The sequence below is a fragment of the Cololabis saira genome, chromosome 9 (genome assembly GCF_033807715.1).
Source record: "Cololabis saira isolate AMF1-May2022 chromosome 9, fColSai1.1, whole genome shotgun sequence".
Taxonomy (NCBI): domain Eukaryota; kingdom Metazoa; phylum Chordata; class Actinopteri; order Beloniformes; family Belonidae; genus Cololabis; species Cololabis saira.
This window is the reverse complement of record NC_084595.1, coordinates 19,973,241-19,987,874: the sequence shown is the minus strand read 5'-3', so window position 1 is coordinate 19,987,874 and position 14,634 is coordinate 19,973,241. Positions and strand designations below refer to the sequence as shown.

Sequence of the window (14,634 nt, the reverse complement as noted above, 5' to 3'; positions counted from 1 at the left end):
CTAGGAGAAACATACAAACCCCCATTTACATCAACAGAGATGTAGTGGAGGACGTGTCTGGTTTCAGACTCTCAATCGTGCACGTCCCAGATGATTGCACTTGGTCCGTGAACTCCTTCACCCGGACCGAGGAAGCAAGACGGTCCCTTTCACACCCTGTAATGTCTCCAGACCTGCGTTCAAGGGTATTGACAGCATTGTCTCCATCTACGTCATTTTAGATGCTTTAGATGCTTCCATGATCGACACCTTGCTGCATGGCGATTTACACGATCAGCACTTGTTTGGGGGGGTGATGGTGCTGGTCCAACAACTCTAATGCCAGAGGGATCTCAAACTGCCATTTAACCAGTTTTCAAGCGGCCTCACCGTCATTTTAAGAGCTGCACGACTAAATAAGCAATATGCAACATTTTTGAATGAGTTTTTTCTTTTTTCCAAAACAACTTGCTTCTTACGCACGAATGAAATGCATCAACAGATTGGTCCTCTTAACTCCAACTGCAGATCAATCAGTGCATTGATCCAAATTAAGGATCAGCCTCCATCGTGCCTCTGTTTCCATGGCACACAACTGGCAGTAATGCATCCGATTGGTTCAGACAGGTAGCCAATGACGGCAGAGTGAGTGGGGAGCAGTTGGAGGCCGAACTCGGGGCTCACCACAGCACACAGAAAATAGAGGATCTAATAGTCTTTAGTTGCGACCTGAGCAAAACAACTCCATTATGGGGCCTGAGCAACGTGAACAGGGATCCGAAGTGCACAGTTTGAGATGTTTAAGGAACATTTGATTGTTTGTAGTTGTGCTTTTCACGCCAGGGTTTCCTAACCCGGGTCCTCGGGGTCCACTGTCCTGCAAGTTTTAGATGTTTCCCTGCTTTAACACACCCTGGTACAAGCAGCTGTGTCCTTAACAGACTTGATGACATGGTGATGACGACCGTTCATGTAAATGTCGTCATGTAAATGGAGTAAGGACAGAAGAGGAGGGGACGGGAGACGGGGTTAGGGCTGAGGTCACCACTCAGCAAGATTAAATCAGTGTTGCTAACAGTGGATTAATCTCCACACTGAGAGAAGTTCAGACTTGGCAAAGTTGCTTTGTGTAGTTAAAGTTTACTGTAACTCACAAACGGTCACAGTTAGGAGTTTAATATTACACTTTGTCTTATTTTGTGTTATTCTTGGGTCACTGAGACGAGAGGACTGCAGTCTTACCAACCCCCCCGGTGGACTGTGACACTCCTAGAGTACTGTCCAGGAGTCGTATGCACCCCCACTCGTCTTGTTTTATTCAAGTGAAAAGGGGAACAATTAAGTTGTTTTTTTCAATAATTGGCGTTAGCTTCCTTGAGATAATGGTGGTGGGGTGCGTCAGGGAAGATATCCAAGGTACAACCTATGTCCGATCAATCAGACGGTGCTGGATATCGTTTAAGAACTTAGGTTTAAAACAGCCGGGCTGATGATAAACTGTTTACATCTTAAACATTGATTAAAACAACAACACTAAGGGGTTCCTGAGACTTCTGCATCTGCACGATAACTGATGTGTGGACAAACGTCTCCAGTACGTTCTGTTCCCTGCTGAGACTGGACTCAAGCGGTTTTAGGTTCTTCTCAGGTTTCTGTGCGGTCTGTGGGAGCCCTCGAAAAACTAATCAATAAGTGTTAGAGAGGACATAAAAAGTGTGTCTGGAACAAAGGGCTCTGTGAGCGTCAAACGTCTCCTTTTGGAGCAGGTCGAGCGAAGCCAAGCCAAGCACATGACCCGACCAGGAAGTGGCCGAACGCCCTCAGTACAAACAATGATCTGTCATCAAGCACAATGGCTCTCATTCTTCACGCGTACTGCCAATGCCTTGTTTTGGTTGTTTGGTTTTTTTTAAGAGTTCATCTAAATTCGTTGACACCAGCGGCTCACCGTACTAAGCGAACCCCGCACATCAGAAACGACGGCGACCCAAAACAAAATGTCCAAACTAACCGATGCAACTGGTGATAAAGAAAGAAAAAGAGAGCGTGAAACAAACACAGAGACGGGGAAAGAAAGCTGGCAGACGACTGGAGACAGAACCAGCATCACCCACACCAGATCTGCTTCCCAGTTCAACAAAGATGAACTCTGATCCGGTTTTCATGTTGTCACTTAAACACGGGCGATGGAGCACGACCGCAGAACTCGCAGCTCCACACCATCGCTACCGGCTGCAGACATGTGCTCTGGTGACCCTGGACCGTGTCTTAAGCTTTGCTGCTAAAGGTCTAGGTTTCTGAAGGGCCTCCCATGATGCACCGGGCAGATTTCAGTTGGAATTTAAAACAAAAATGCACGGGGAAATCTGAAAATGTTTCTTTTTAGCCTTTGTTTTAGAGTCCATAGTTTTCATCATGGCCTCAATTTTTCATCAAGATAGAGAAAAATCTGCGTCTTCTATCGCCAAGGCAACCGACTTGCAGGTTTTTTGCTAGAAGCCTTTCTTAACTTGTTCACAAGTCGCTCCGCTGCACGTGGGAAAGCCTGGTTTTAGTGCATCTAAACTACCCAGAATTCACAGCTGATCAACAGTTTCTCTTTTAAATGGCTCAGTTACACACTTTTTTTTTATTTAAGTGGGGTCGTGCGGTAGCAGAAATCCCACCACCATTTCTCCAGAAACTGCTTCATCTAATTATTTTAATTAATATTTGGTTTCTCTTTAGTGTCTCGTAGCCACTAGACCGTCCTATCTCTGTTTTGGTCTCTCGCTGCTCTCCTTAAACTGCTCGATGCAGACGGTTGTGCTTTATGAATCTGGCTCTGCAGAAGGCTTCTTCCCGTTAATGGGGAGTTGTTTCTCTCCACCATCGCCTCGTACTTGTTCAGGGCGGAGGAAGAACTGAGGTGAAGATTCAGTGCTGCTGCGCTTCTTGGCATATGAACTTTGAAAATGGACTTGAATCGACGCTGTACGAAGAAACAGTGAAACTAAAAACCAGCCCTTCAAACATTTTAACATACGTTTTACTTGTAGCATTAGGTTTAACGGCTCTGTTAACGGTTCTGTGGCCGATTCCACCTGTAAAGTTATTAAAGTGTGCATAATATATGAATTATTCTTATCTTTATCATCTTCTGCCTTTGTGGCATCTTAAAACCACTGTGCTTGCTTGGGAGAACTTTTGGTCCATTACTACTGCTGATGTTCAAAGATGCAGAGCGATCACGACATCCCAGAAACAAAGCTACCCAACAGTAAAGATTACGAACCGGCTGTTAAAGAATACATATGAAGTTTTCTACAAAGCAAGTGGGGTTGACGAGAAACTCAAAAGCAGATGGCCAGACAGTCACAGGGGAAAAGAATCAAGGAAATGACAAAAAAAAACAGAATAAAGAGGTAATAAAGACAGCGCTGTTATTTGTGTTGGCTGGAGAAGAGGAAAGAAGGTGAGGAGTGCAATGAAGGAGAAGGAATAAAAAATGGTGAAGTCAGGAGGCTGCAGAGGGGGATTCGCACACTGCCGGGGCAGCTTTGTCAAACGACTTCCTCTTCTTTTTACAGGCCTGGAAGAAGAACTTCTTTTGGAGCTGCCTGTGAGCACTTTGAATGAAACGAAATCCTCGTCTTTTTTTCTGGGAGGTTTGTTTAGCTCGCTGGATTTCTGAGGAGAGGCAGCACTGACCCCCAGTTCCCCCAGTAACAACGCTGCCATGACCAACGAGGAGGATGGCAGCGCGCCACGCAGCGCTGACAGCATGCTAATGCCTCCACACTTTGAAAAAAGGTATTGTTAGATTAGAAAAGACAGATGTTGATTGTTCAGCGTCTGGATTTAAACAAATGTTTCTGTTTTGATTCGCATGTGGCTTAAACTTTGGACTATTTTATGTAAAAAACTGTTGGTTTCATGAAAAGATTTGGTGCAGCAGGAACTTTATCAATGGGTGGGGTTTAGTGGCAGCAGATGCCTGAATTGTGGGCGTGTCACTGTGAAGGAGCACCTCTGCAACCAGGAGGCTGAACCGTAGCGCTGTTGGGGAGACGGTGGGAGGGTTTCTTGAGACATGGCTACAGGAGAGGGTTAACCTGAGATTCCCACAGAGCATGCAAGCCCCACCGTCCAGTTACGCAGCACGTGGTTTTAGCAGACCGAAGCGACACTTCTACACCACAGTGCTTCTGACATAGACCATAATGGCCACAACTCACAGCAGCTGTGATGACGCAGCCGTAGATGGACTCCAGGCCCTCTGTACATGGACTTCAGACCATACGGGCAGACAAAAGACTTCAGATTGACGGGCAAAAGTGAGTGCAGTATATTCTAACAACGCATTCTGTGAAGGAAAATCCCTGCACCCCAGATGTGACTGTTGGCTGCAGGTGTCCGTCCATGTGGTCTGTATCAATAGTTTGGCTTTGTTTTGAAGTGTTGCAACGGACGCAACACTTCAGTGCATTGATGGAGATCTCTGGAGATTTCAGCCACGTCTCTCTCTGTCCAATGAGCTTCTAATACCTCAGTAATTTACATTGCAGTAATTATGTTTTCCTTTCAGGATTACTGAAGCATTAGATTCTTACGGCTTCAGTTCGCTTGGGTCGTCATGGAGAATCAGCATTATGGCTTAGGTCCTTGTTTATTTCTATCTCATTCAAAAGGAACAAGACCTCGGACCAATAACAAGAAGATCATCCCGTAACAAATTTCAGGTCCTACTCCGACAGACCAAAATAAACCCCAGCGTTGCCGGACTTTAGAACGGGCTCGGTGTCAGAGCAGATAACCCGCTGGACTGGGACTAACAACCCTGCAAGCCGACGTGCTCGCTGATGTCATCGCCGAGTAAACTTAACCCCATTCCTGGGCGACAGGAAGTGGAAAGGTGAGGCTTAGTTTAAAAGAAAAACAACAATAAAAAAACAATCCTAGACCGTCAATGAACCCAACTGGTTTAAAGGCACTGAACGCGTAAACTGACATGAATATCAACATAAACTGATATGATGAAAAGATCCCTGATGACATCACTCCTGGTTGACGTGGGCGGGGAGGATAAAGTTGGATGACACATTTATCAGTTTTACTCTTAACTAATCCCTAAATAGCTTCCTACCAGGTTTTCCACTCTTTGTTGTCCTGCAGGTTTCTCAGAGGATTAGCGAGGTAAACACAGGGTCACATGGTCTGTGCTCTACATCTTTATCATGCCAGCTCAGTAAATAGGTGAACAGCAGGACAAACATGGAGGAAAAGAGCCAAAAAAATGCCCAAAACTATCTGTTTTTGCCTTTGATTTTAATTACTTACAAAATTATAAATATATTTAAATCAAAAAAAGGCTCAAATGGAGATTCAACTTCTTTTTTTAATATTTGAATCAACAGTTAAAACTAAAACCACCTCCATTTGTGTCAAAGCGAAGTTCAGGTAGACAGTACTTGTGTCACAAGCAGAGAACGAGAGGTGAACTTACCCTCCACCTCCTCCTCGTCGCAGATCTTCTTGACCAAGGACGCCCCTCGGTCCAGCACGGCCTCGTCCTCCATCCTGTAGTAGTAGAAGAGGAAGAAAGACTTTTCACACTTCTCCTCCAGCGACAGCGTGGAGCCATAGCGCTTTGGCTCGTTCACCTGCAGTAGGTTGGGGCTGGGGCTCAGCGGGGTGCTGCTGGTGGCGCTCATATCCGCCCATCAAACACCCGCGGACAGAGAGCCACCTCACAGACCAGAGGCTGCCCCCTAAAATCGGATATTGTGCCGGTAGACGGCCGCGAGCGCGCAAACGTGCGTCGTCCTTGAGGAGGGCTCAGCGCACAGCGGATAGGTGTGGTGTAATGGCTCTAATCTGGTGGAGTGAGGTGAGCAGGAGGACAGGAAGTCTGCTAATTGACTGATACAACTGGTGCTGCTCCACAAAAACAAGGAGATGAGTCAGACTGACATCTGAAAGCACCGAATTCTGGACACGGTCCCCGAGTTCACGGTTTGGAGACGAGAAAACCATCAGAAAAGCTGTGATTGTGCTAATGTTGTGCCTGATCAATCACACGCCCACACACACACCACAAAGCCTCTCCATCTGGCCCGTAATGCCGGCCAGCCCCTCCTTCCCACCACCCTCCACCTAAGAAACAAGTGGGCCATCACATGTCTGCCTACTCATCCGCCCTTACAGGATTACGCTGGCTTTACTTAGGTGACCACACACACACACACACACACACACACAAAGGGCAGTAACCGGCCGGCGTCTCCACACACAGACTCATCCTCAAACCAAGCAGGCCGGAGTGTTTCCCAACAAACGCCGGCGCAAAGACGATCAAGACATTTCACTCCGGGCAACGATGCCGGCCGGAGCAATGTGTGACGGCGGTGTCTCAGCAAGCGAGCGTCAGAAATAAAACCCTTTCTGTGTTTTACATTCTCAGAAACTACACGAGCTTCATTTCTGACTCCAACAGCTTCAAAGCTGTTTTTTATTTCATATTTTATTTATTCACGAGTCTCGATATTATCACGATTTTTGGGTGTAATTTGTATCATTATTCTCAGCTTGTAGTACTCGAGACACACCCTGATTTAATTTATTTTAATTTATTGTACACAACATGCCATAATGATTTGCAGAACATAATAAATACATTGATTTCATATAGATTTTGTTAAATATTTGATCAATTGAATCTCTTTTTGCAGGCGAAACTGTGAGGTATATTGTTCATATGTCTTTCAGGGGAATATTAAAGACTTAACCTGCCAACGGTTTAGCTTTATCGTCGTCCTGGACTCAGCTTTTTCTTTAATGACTCGAAAGACCGAAGGAAGGAATACGTGTTTGGCGATCGACCTCGATAAAATAAATTGCTATTTTAAAGGAGCTTGAGGCAGGATTTATGAAAAAAAATGCGTATACGTTTTAAGTTTTCTAGTAATAATGTCAGATGAAGCGTTCCAAACCAAAAAGAATGAGCCCTCTAGCCTATCTCTCCGTTGCCTTGAACAGGCTGTGTGCTGCAAAATGTGCTGCAATTCCGGGTCCGAATTTTCCGCGCTGTCCTGCGGATGTGACGTCAAATGACGCTGCATGCGCATTCTCTCGTGCTGGCTTCGCTGTTGGCTGCAGTACCCCCGACGGTCGTCGTAGCGCAAATGAGTCTCATTTCTTATTCTTGCCTCAAGCTCCTTTAAGACGCAAAAAAATCTAGAGACAAAATGAGCGATCTTAACTAAAAAGCATAAAAAGGACTGTTTGTACAGACACGTGCGTCCTGGCGCTGCCGCAGTGTCACAAGTTTGTACAAGTTAAACAGTTAATTTCGTAAAAGCAGCAGAGTTCATGGCCTTTTAACTCTTGGCCTTTTTATTCATCCATTTTCTTACTTGTATCGTGTTTTCATGTAGATGTCAGTTACGGTTTCTTTCTTCTTTTGAGGTCAGGACTGTTTTATTTGTTTAATTTATAAATGTATGTGTTTTGGGTTTTTTTACAGCGTTTTTTCACATAATTAATGAAGAAATTGAGAGCAGAGCTGCCAAGTCAACCCTCGCGGCCGCGTTTGTGCCTCAAAGTGTTGACGTATAAACCATCGTCCACCCGGGACTGGGGGGGGTGATGGACAGTAAAAACCCAGTTCTCCCTCCTAAATCCATCCCACTGAAGAACTCTCATCATTTATAATCTAACTGTATTTACTCGGTCGTCCTCTTAAAAAAGGACAAAGCCAACGGAGCCAAATCAGCGATTATTTTCCATTTTCCAAGATTTCCATGCCGTCAGAGCTGTTTCAGCTCAAAACACTGAAGTTCTGTTAAATTGTAATGCCCGTACATCTTCATACAATGTGTTTCTCCTCATCACAAACTAAAACTGCAGACTTTGAAGTTGTTCTGTTTGTTTTTAACGCAGAAAAAAAAAAACAGAGAGGCAAAATGTTGAGGGAAACGGACGGACCACTGAAAACGCATTCAGGCTCTGAATCTGAGCCAGAGAGGTTCAGAAGAAGAGTGCTGCCCGGGTCCCGGTCCCCTCATCTGTCACCGGTCCAGCTTCCCACCGGTGCGCTGGTTCAGCTCCCTCCATTGCCACCTATGGAACGAGCTGGGACATAACAAGCCCAGCGCCTCTCAGCAGGAGCCAGCAGCCCACACGGGTCCGGAGCGGACTCAACAGAACTCAACAGAGCCCTGCTCCTCCAGCCTCTTTGGACCCGCACCCCTTTAACTTCTCTATCTAAAATCCCACCATTGATTTTCCACCCAAAACAAAACAGAAGAACAGTGAACAAGCTGTTTCAGAGAGGTCAGTTGGACCTGAAATCAAATCGATAAGCCTTACCTTCAGGGATTATGTTCTAATCGAGAAAAAAAGATTAAATCTGCATTAAAAAAAAAACTACTAAAACGTATTTATAATGTAATCATTTATCTGCAGTACTTTTCAATCTAAAAACCTATATACTAGCGTTCGCTGCCGATGTGTCCACCTGTTATGCCCCGACGCTCCGTACGCGCGCTTTTTTACCTGCCGAGCCCGTGGCGACGCCCACATGGCGCGTCGACATTTTCAAAACAAACAAACTGAAATATTCATGAACGCGAGGGTTGGGTCAGCTCGTAACATGTAAAAGCTGAGCCTGAGGGTCACCGCTGTTAAAGCTGGATACCAAAAGCAACATTAAACCTCACTTACAAATGCTGGTTCACAGCTTCTTGTTCAACTCAGTCGCCATCTTACCAGACAAAAAACGCTGCACGTCAATAAAATACCTGCTGATCAAAATATACCAACTAAAATATGCTCAAAGAATCTAAAAGGTCCATTAAACTGTTGAAACCTTAAACAGTGGGTTTGCACACATGATTATAAGTAAACTCGCCTGTAACCACCATTTTCTCCAGAAACTGTTTAGTCCGATTCCTCTTTTACGGTTTAACTGTCCCGCAGGATTTAACTGATGATGAGATGATGAAGCATTCGTACAGGTTTACCTTCCGGTGCCGGAGCAAAATGTTGCATCACTATATATATATATATATATATATATATATATATATATATATATATATATATATATATATATATGCCTATATATATATATATATATATAGAGTGCTCCACGTATTATATTTTTAAAAATATATACCTGTATAAATCTACATAGGGGAGAAAAACTAAAGTTGCATCTGGACATTTGATGGACTTCAGTTTCCAGTTTTTTTAAGATTGATGGGTCACGTTTTCGAATGCTGCGGCATGAAGTCGACCCTCCAAGTTATTGGATCAATCACATGCCAAGATGTCCCCGGGCCGGACACCAAGCTCCATCTCCGTGTTTTAACCACGCTGCTGGATGTTTCCCAGATATCTCTGTGCCTGAAGCACAAAACCTTCAATCACTCAAATCTGCATCGTATGTTCAGCGCCACCAGCTTCAGTACCACGAATCAAAACTCAAGACCTGTTCTTTGAACCAATCAGATCTTGTTAGGTGAAAAAAGCGTTATATACTCAACACCGTATAAACAACACTGTGGTAACAGGCGTGGCCGTGGTCACGACCCCACAAGCAGAATCCACGAGGAAGCTACACGTAGATTTGTAGATGAGACAATTCTGGGCTTAGATTTTTCCTTTAAATCAATATTTTAACCAAAAATGCGTATTTATGATTAATAGTTAAGCCACCGAACACGCTTTTTACAAGCCGTACAAGCTTGAGAGGCTGTTACTTTGCACCCATCACTGTGTACAAGCTGCTATCTGTCACATCTCTGATAACGTATTGCCGTATCTGCACCTACAATAATCTGCATGCAGCCTACGTTTGACATGTTCAGAGAGAGTTGCCTCGGCGGTGTCGTAACCGTGTGAACAAACGGCAGAAACATCAAACAGCCCGAGGGGATCCGGGCGGCGTTACAGTACACGGCATCTGCATGCAGCATCTTAATGCAGCATCTGCATGCGGCATCTGCAGGAAACCCATCCAGAATCCTGCTCCACAATTCGGTTTGTGGCACCAAGACCGTCCCGCAGCGTAGGCGAACTGTAAGAGGGTATCTGGTTTCTCTGCAGCTCAAAGGCTTTCCCCACACAAAAGTCCTGGTTAAGATGATAGTCGCGCTGGGATTTTGCTCGACGGTGATTTTCAAAGAACGTGAAGTTGAAATTCAAGTCTTGGTATCTGATACGGACCCAAAGGTTCAAACTATCTAGGCTAAATCAGAGTCTCCCAGCGCTGCTGTTCTGGACTGGCTGGTGTGCGTCAGACGGTTGGACCAACTCATGAGCTTGTGATGAAGGTCTGCACAAGTCTGGTAATGACTTATCAATTTAAAAGATATGACATGCCAAAAACATTCAACTCAAGAATTTATAAACCCAGACAGCAATGAAGAGTGTGGTCCGAATGTGCCGCACATCTGCAGTTTCTTTTGGGCCAAAGGAAACTGCAGACAGGAACCTTTTGACTTTGACTTAGCTTAGCTCAGTGTTTCTCAATCCTGGTCATCGTGGGCCCCTGTCCTGCATGTTTTAGATGTTATCCTGCTTCAACACACCGTGATACAAGTACCTGTGTCATCAACAGAGCTGTGCAGACCTTGGTGACAAGCTAATGAGGACCTTTAATTAGAATCAGGTGTGTTGGTGCAGGGAAACATCTAAAACATGCAGGACAGGGGCCCACGAGGACCAGGATTGAGAAACACTGGTGATGCTAACCTACCACGTTAATAGATATAACTTTACAGAAATTGGTCTCAACATCCTTACGTCACGTGTCAGAACTTAAACATGTGAAACAAGTGCAGCCAAAGCTGAAACGGGAACCAGCGGGTGTTCGGTCTGCCCCTCACGGCGGTCGGACCCCTTGCAGTCGGCCAAGCCGACCGTCATGTTTCGGAGCCGACCCCCGCTGGTCAGTACAGGAACTGCACCTATTTTCTCTCTACTTCGACACAGGGGTTGCAATGTTGCCACCTCAAGTTTGGACCACTCTGGCTCGTGCCACACCTGACGGAACCAATGTCTGGAGCAGGTCATGAACTCTGGCCCACGTCCGGTCCACATGGCACCTGTCAGTGTCAAAGGTAGCCCAGGGTAGGGTTCTCTAGGAACTCGCTGGGAAACCAGAACTATGACTCCAGTGTAACGCCGGTAAAAGGAGAGTATTTAGTATCACTGAAGGGGCATTCAGCTCTAACGTGTGTCCACTGGACACCAAAACAGAAGCAGAAACACACCGGACTTCAGCAGATCTGTGGGCTCAACAGCAAACTCGTAAACACTGTGGTTCTTCAGCGTGCCTTTTAGTGTCTCTCTAGTTGTATCTTAGGTATGTTTTTCCTCTGAGGCAAGAAATCTTACAAAGCATTTAAAAAGACCATTTCACATGTTCAAACTTATATTATTATATTACCATTATATTATATTACCATTTTAATAACCATTCAAAGTCTCTGAAACATTAAGACAGAGACACTAGTACTGTTTTATCTAAACCTAAACATAAATGTTTCGATATGATCATTTTTATCTTTTATTTTTATTTGCTATTATTGTTTATTTCTCTATTTGTCATTGTTCTTAACATGTTTATATTGCTACTTATCTTTTATTTTTATTTGCTATTATTGTTTATTTCTCTATTTCTCATTGTTCTTAACATGTTTATATTGCTACTGTGAAGCACTTTGAGCTGCAATTCTTGTATGAAAGGTGCTATAGAAATAAAGTTTATTATATTATTACTATTATTATTATTATCTGAGGTGGAGCAGCTCTGAGCGTTCAGACTACAGGATCACCTACTTCTTGTTTCCACTCATCTTGGCAGGCTGATAAATGTCCGTCCAGGTGCGGAGCAGGGATCACTGGGGCTGCTGCTGATGTTTCACCTGAGGAGGACAAGCAAGACGCGTTTGAAGGAACATGCGCACCTGAACCAGAGACAGACCTGGGAACGCTGCAAATGCTATTGAAGACGCGCGGGTCGTCAGGTGCGGATCGGACACTTACCTCCGACTCTCTGGCCCTCGGCTCTGTTGTTGTTGTGGCATGAGACTGAGCAGTCCTACTTGAAGAGGTCTGGGAAGTTTGCATGTGGCATTGCGCGGAGACTGCGCGGTGCGCGCCGCCGTCTCACCGTGGAGGGCCATCCTTCAGTCAACGCCACTCCTCCTCCGGGGGGGGGAGGAGGATGGGGGGGGTTCAGACCAGACACCAGACCGGTCACCCCCCGCACCGTCACCCCCCCAGCTTTATTATTCCAGCTGCGCCAGGAGCGATAGTCCGACACCCGGAGCGCGCACTCGGAAACGAGTAAATAAAAGCACCGAGTCTGTGCGCAGCGCAGCCCTCAAAGTGATAATAAACCTATATTGAGCTGGAGAAAGTAGTTTTATATACAGTTTCATGAAAATACTGCTGCCCAGACGTGTTGTTGGTGTATTTGTGAGATTACCAGGAAAAAGTACGCTTGCTGGTAAAAGCCTAAATTATGGTTCCGCGTTAAATCGACGCGTTGGTGTAACGCGGAACCATAAATCAGCCTTTAGACGGTCTCGTGTTTTGCTGCAGGTTCACGGTCGTGCCATTTGGATCTACAGCGCCATCTGTTGGGGAAATATAGCAGGAATACTCAGAGGCTCCTAAAGTAGAAGCATTTTCCCTTTCCGTCCCGAAAAGGTACTATTTTGTGTCATTAAAGTATGTGACACGCTTTGGTAACAAGACGGCAGTAATACGGTCTTTAAACCTCTTTTAGACCCGTGTTCATGAAGGGAGCACAAAAGAGCATTTTTTTGATATAAGTTTCAATTTAATTTGGAAAAATATTTGATTGTTTTTGTTCCCTCTAAAAACCACAAGTAGTAACTTTGCACGCCAGGCCTGGCTGGTCTGGCTGGTCTCTGGGGTAGGGTTGCCACCCGTCCCGTAAAATACGGAATTGTCCTTTATTTGAGAAAAAAAGGTTGCGTCCCGTATTGAACTAATACGGGACGCGATTTGTACCGTATTTTCATTAACTTTTACACCATATTCTAGTTGAATTATTGAAATAAATGTACTTTTACACCATATTCTAGTTGAATTATTGAAATAAATTAACTTTTACACCATATTCTAGTTGAATTATTGAAATAAATTAACTTTTACACCATATTCTAGTTGAATTATTGAAATAAATTAACTTTTACAACATATACTAGTTGAATTATTGAAATAAATTAACTTTTACACCATATTCTTCACCTGAAGGCTATATTATACATTTGGGCTGATATGGACATACAGTAGCATAGGAGGCTATTTCAGTTGCTAGTATGGGTTGGCTGTCTGTACAGTCATGCAAGTTCAATGCTATTAAAGCACTTTAAACTTGAAATCAAAGCATTTTGTTTTTTTTATATAAAAATTTTATATAAAAATAAACACATTTTTATTCAGTTTAGAAGTTTGGGGGCTTTTTTCTTTTGGCTCCTGCGCTGCTGAAATCAGGGCGTCCCTGATTTCCGTTCTATTTCTGAAAGGTGGCAACCCTACTCTGGGGACAAGCCTCTTTCTCTCCTTATCTATGTTGGAAATAGGTGGAACGGAAACCTGGCTGGAACACACTGTATGTCAATCAAAGTTAATAACTCTGCCTTGTGCTAAACTGTGACGCTAATTAATTATTATGACTTTAAATTAATCCGTCCGAACATGGTCATTTCAAGCATCATGACTGAAATAACCTTCGAACCACCTGACTCCTGTATGTCTGCTAGAATAGAATAGAATAGAATAGAATAGAATAGAATAGAATAGAATAGAATAGTCTTTATTGTCATTGAACCAGGACAACAAAATTAGCAGCAGTAAAGTTGGACATTTTAACAACGGAGGTCCATGGAGATGGACTCACTGTTGGATCTGGACCCTGGTCCAACACCACAATTCAACCCGAAAATGAGATAAAACTACCTTTGCCATCTCCTCCATATTTATTGATATTCTACTATATTCAGCCTCACATTAGAGCAGGTCAGTGGAGGAACCGCAGGTCTGGATCCAGACCCCGGTTGTCAGCTAGAGATCTTTTATTAGCAGCATTAAAATGAAGAGATTATTGTCTCATAAAATGTGAATTTGCCATCGATATTTCCTAAATTCTGGATGTCACTGAAGTTTGTTCATTATAGTCAGTGTTATTTTCTCTATAAAACCACCAGAAATCAACCCTGTACTATAAGTAAACTGAACTAAACTCGATTCAAGTCGTCATGGTAAATTAAACCTCCATGAAATGGGAAGCTGTAGTCTTGAGATGTAGCTCAACCTAAGTCCGTCTTACATTTGTAGAAACCTGCTTCGAGCCAGAGCTGAATCCCGAGTCCACACAGATACTAAAAACATGTTTGGCCCAAACACGGCCCAAATCTGCAGCTTCCTTCAGCTGACATTCGCCCTTGACTCAGATGCACCGCTGCATCGCTGTCTGGCCTTTCTTTGTGACGATCCAGCAGACAGACGCTCTTCAGGAGTTTGAGATGTTAGCAAACAAACAAAGCTGGTTCTGCCTCTTGTGAAAAGACTCCAGGAATGAGCCGGAGCAGCTCGTCTCGTCTCAGACGCAGATCTGTGCGCCACAAGGAGCCT

At 44.3% G+C, this 14,634-nt stretch overlaps 1 protein-coding gene across 10 annotated transcripts in view; it reads right to left on the bottom strand.

Moving 5' to 3' along the window:
• The window catches only part of slc4a4a (solute carrier family 4 member 4a), a 64,524-nt gene extending 52,296 nt beyond the window's left edge, over positions 1–12,228 (bottom strand). For 4 of the 10 annotated variants that reach the window (XM_061730715.1, XM_061730719.1, XM_061730718.1 and 1 more), the window contains exons 1-3: positions 12,013–12,146; positions 11,806–11,891; positions 5,465–5,538 (exon numbers count right to left, since the gene is read on the bottom strand). In XM_061730715.1, coding sequence (XP_061586699.1) covers positions 5,465–5,538; positions 11,806–11,822 — 91 coding nt within the window. In that variant the 5' untranslated portion in view covers positions 11,823–11,891; positions 12,013–12,146. Of the gene's footprint in view, positions 1–5,464; positions 5,884–8,328; positions 8,462–11,805; positions 11,892–12,012 lie in introns of those variants that run through there. The other 6 variants (XM_061730712.1, XM_061730714.1, XM_061730717.1 and 3 more) reach the window with 5 other exon arrangements.
• Between the last annotated feature and the right edge of the window lie 2,406 nt (positions 12,229–14,634).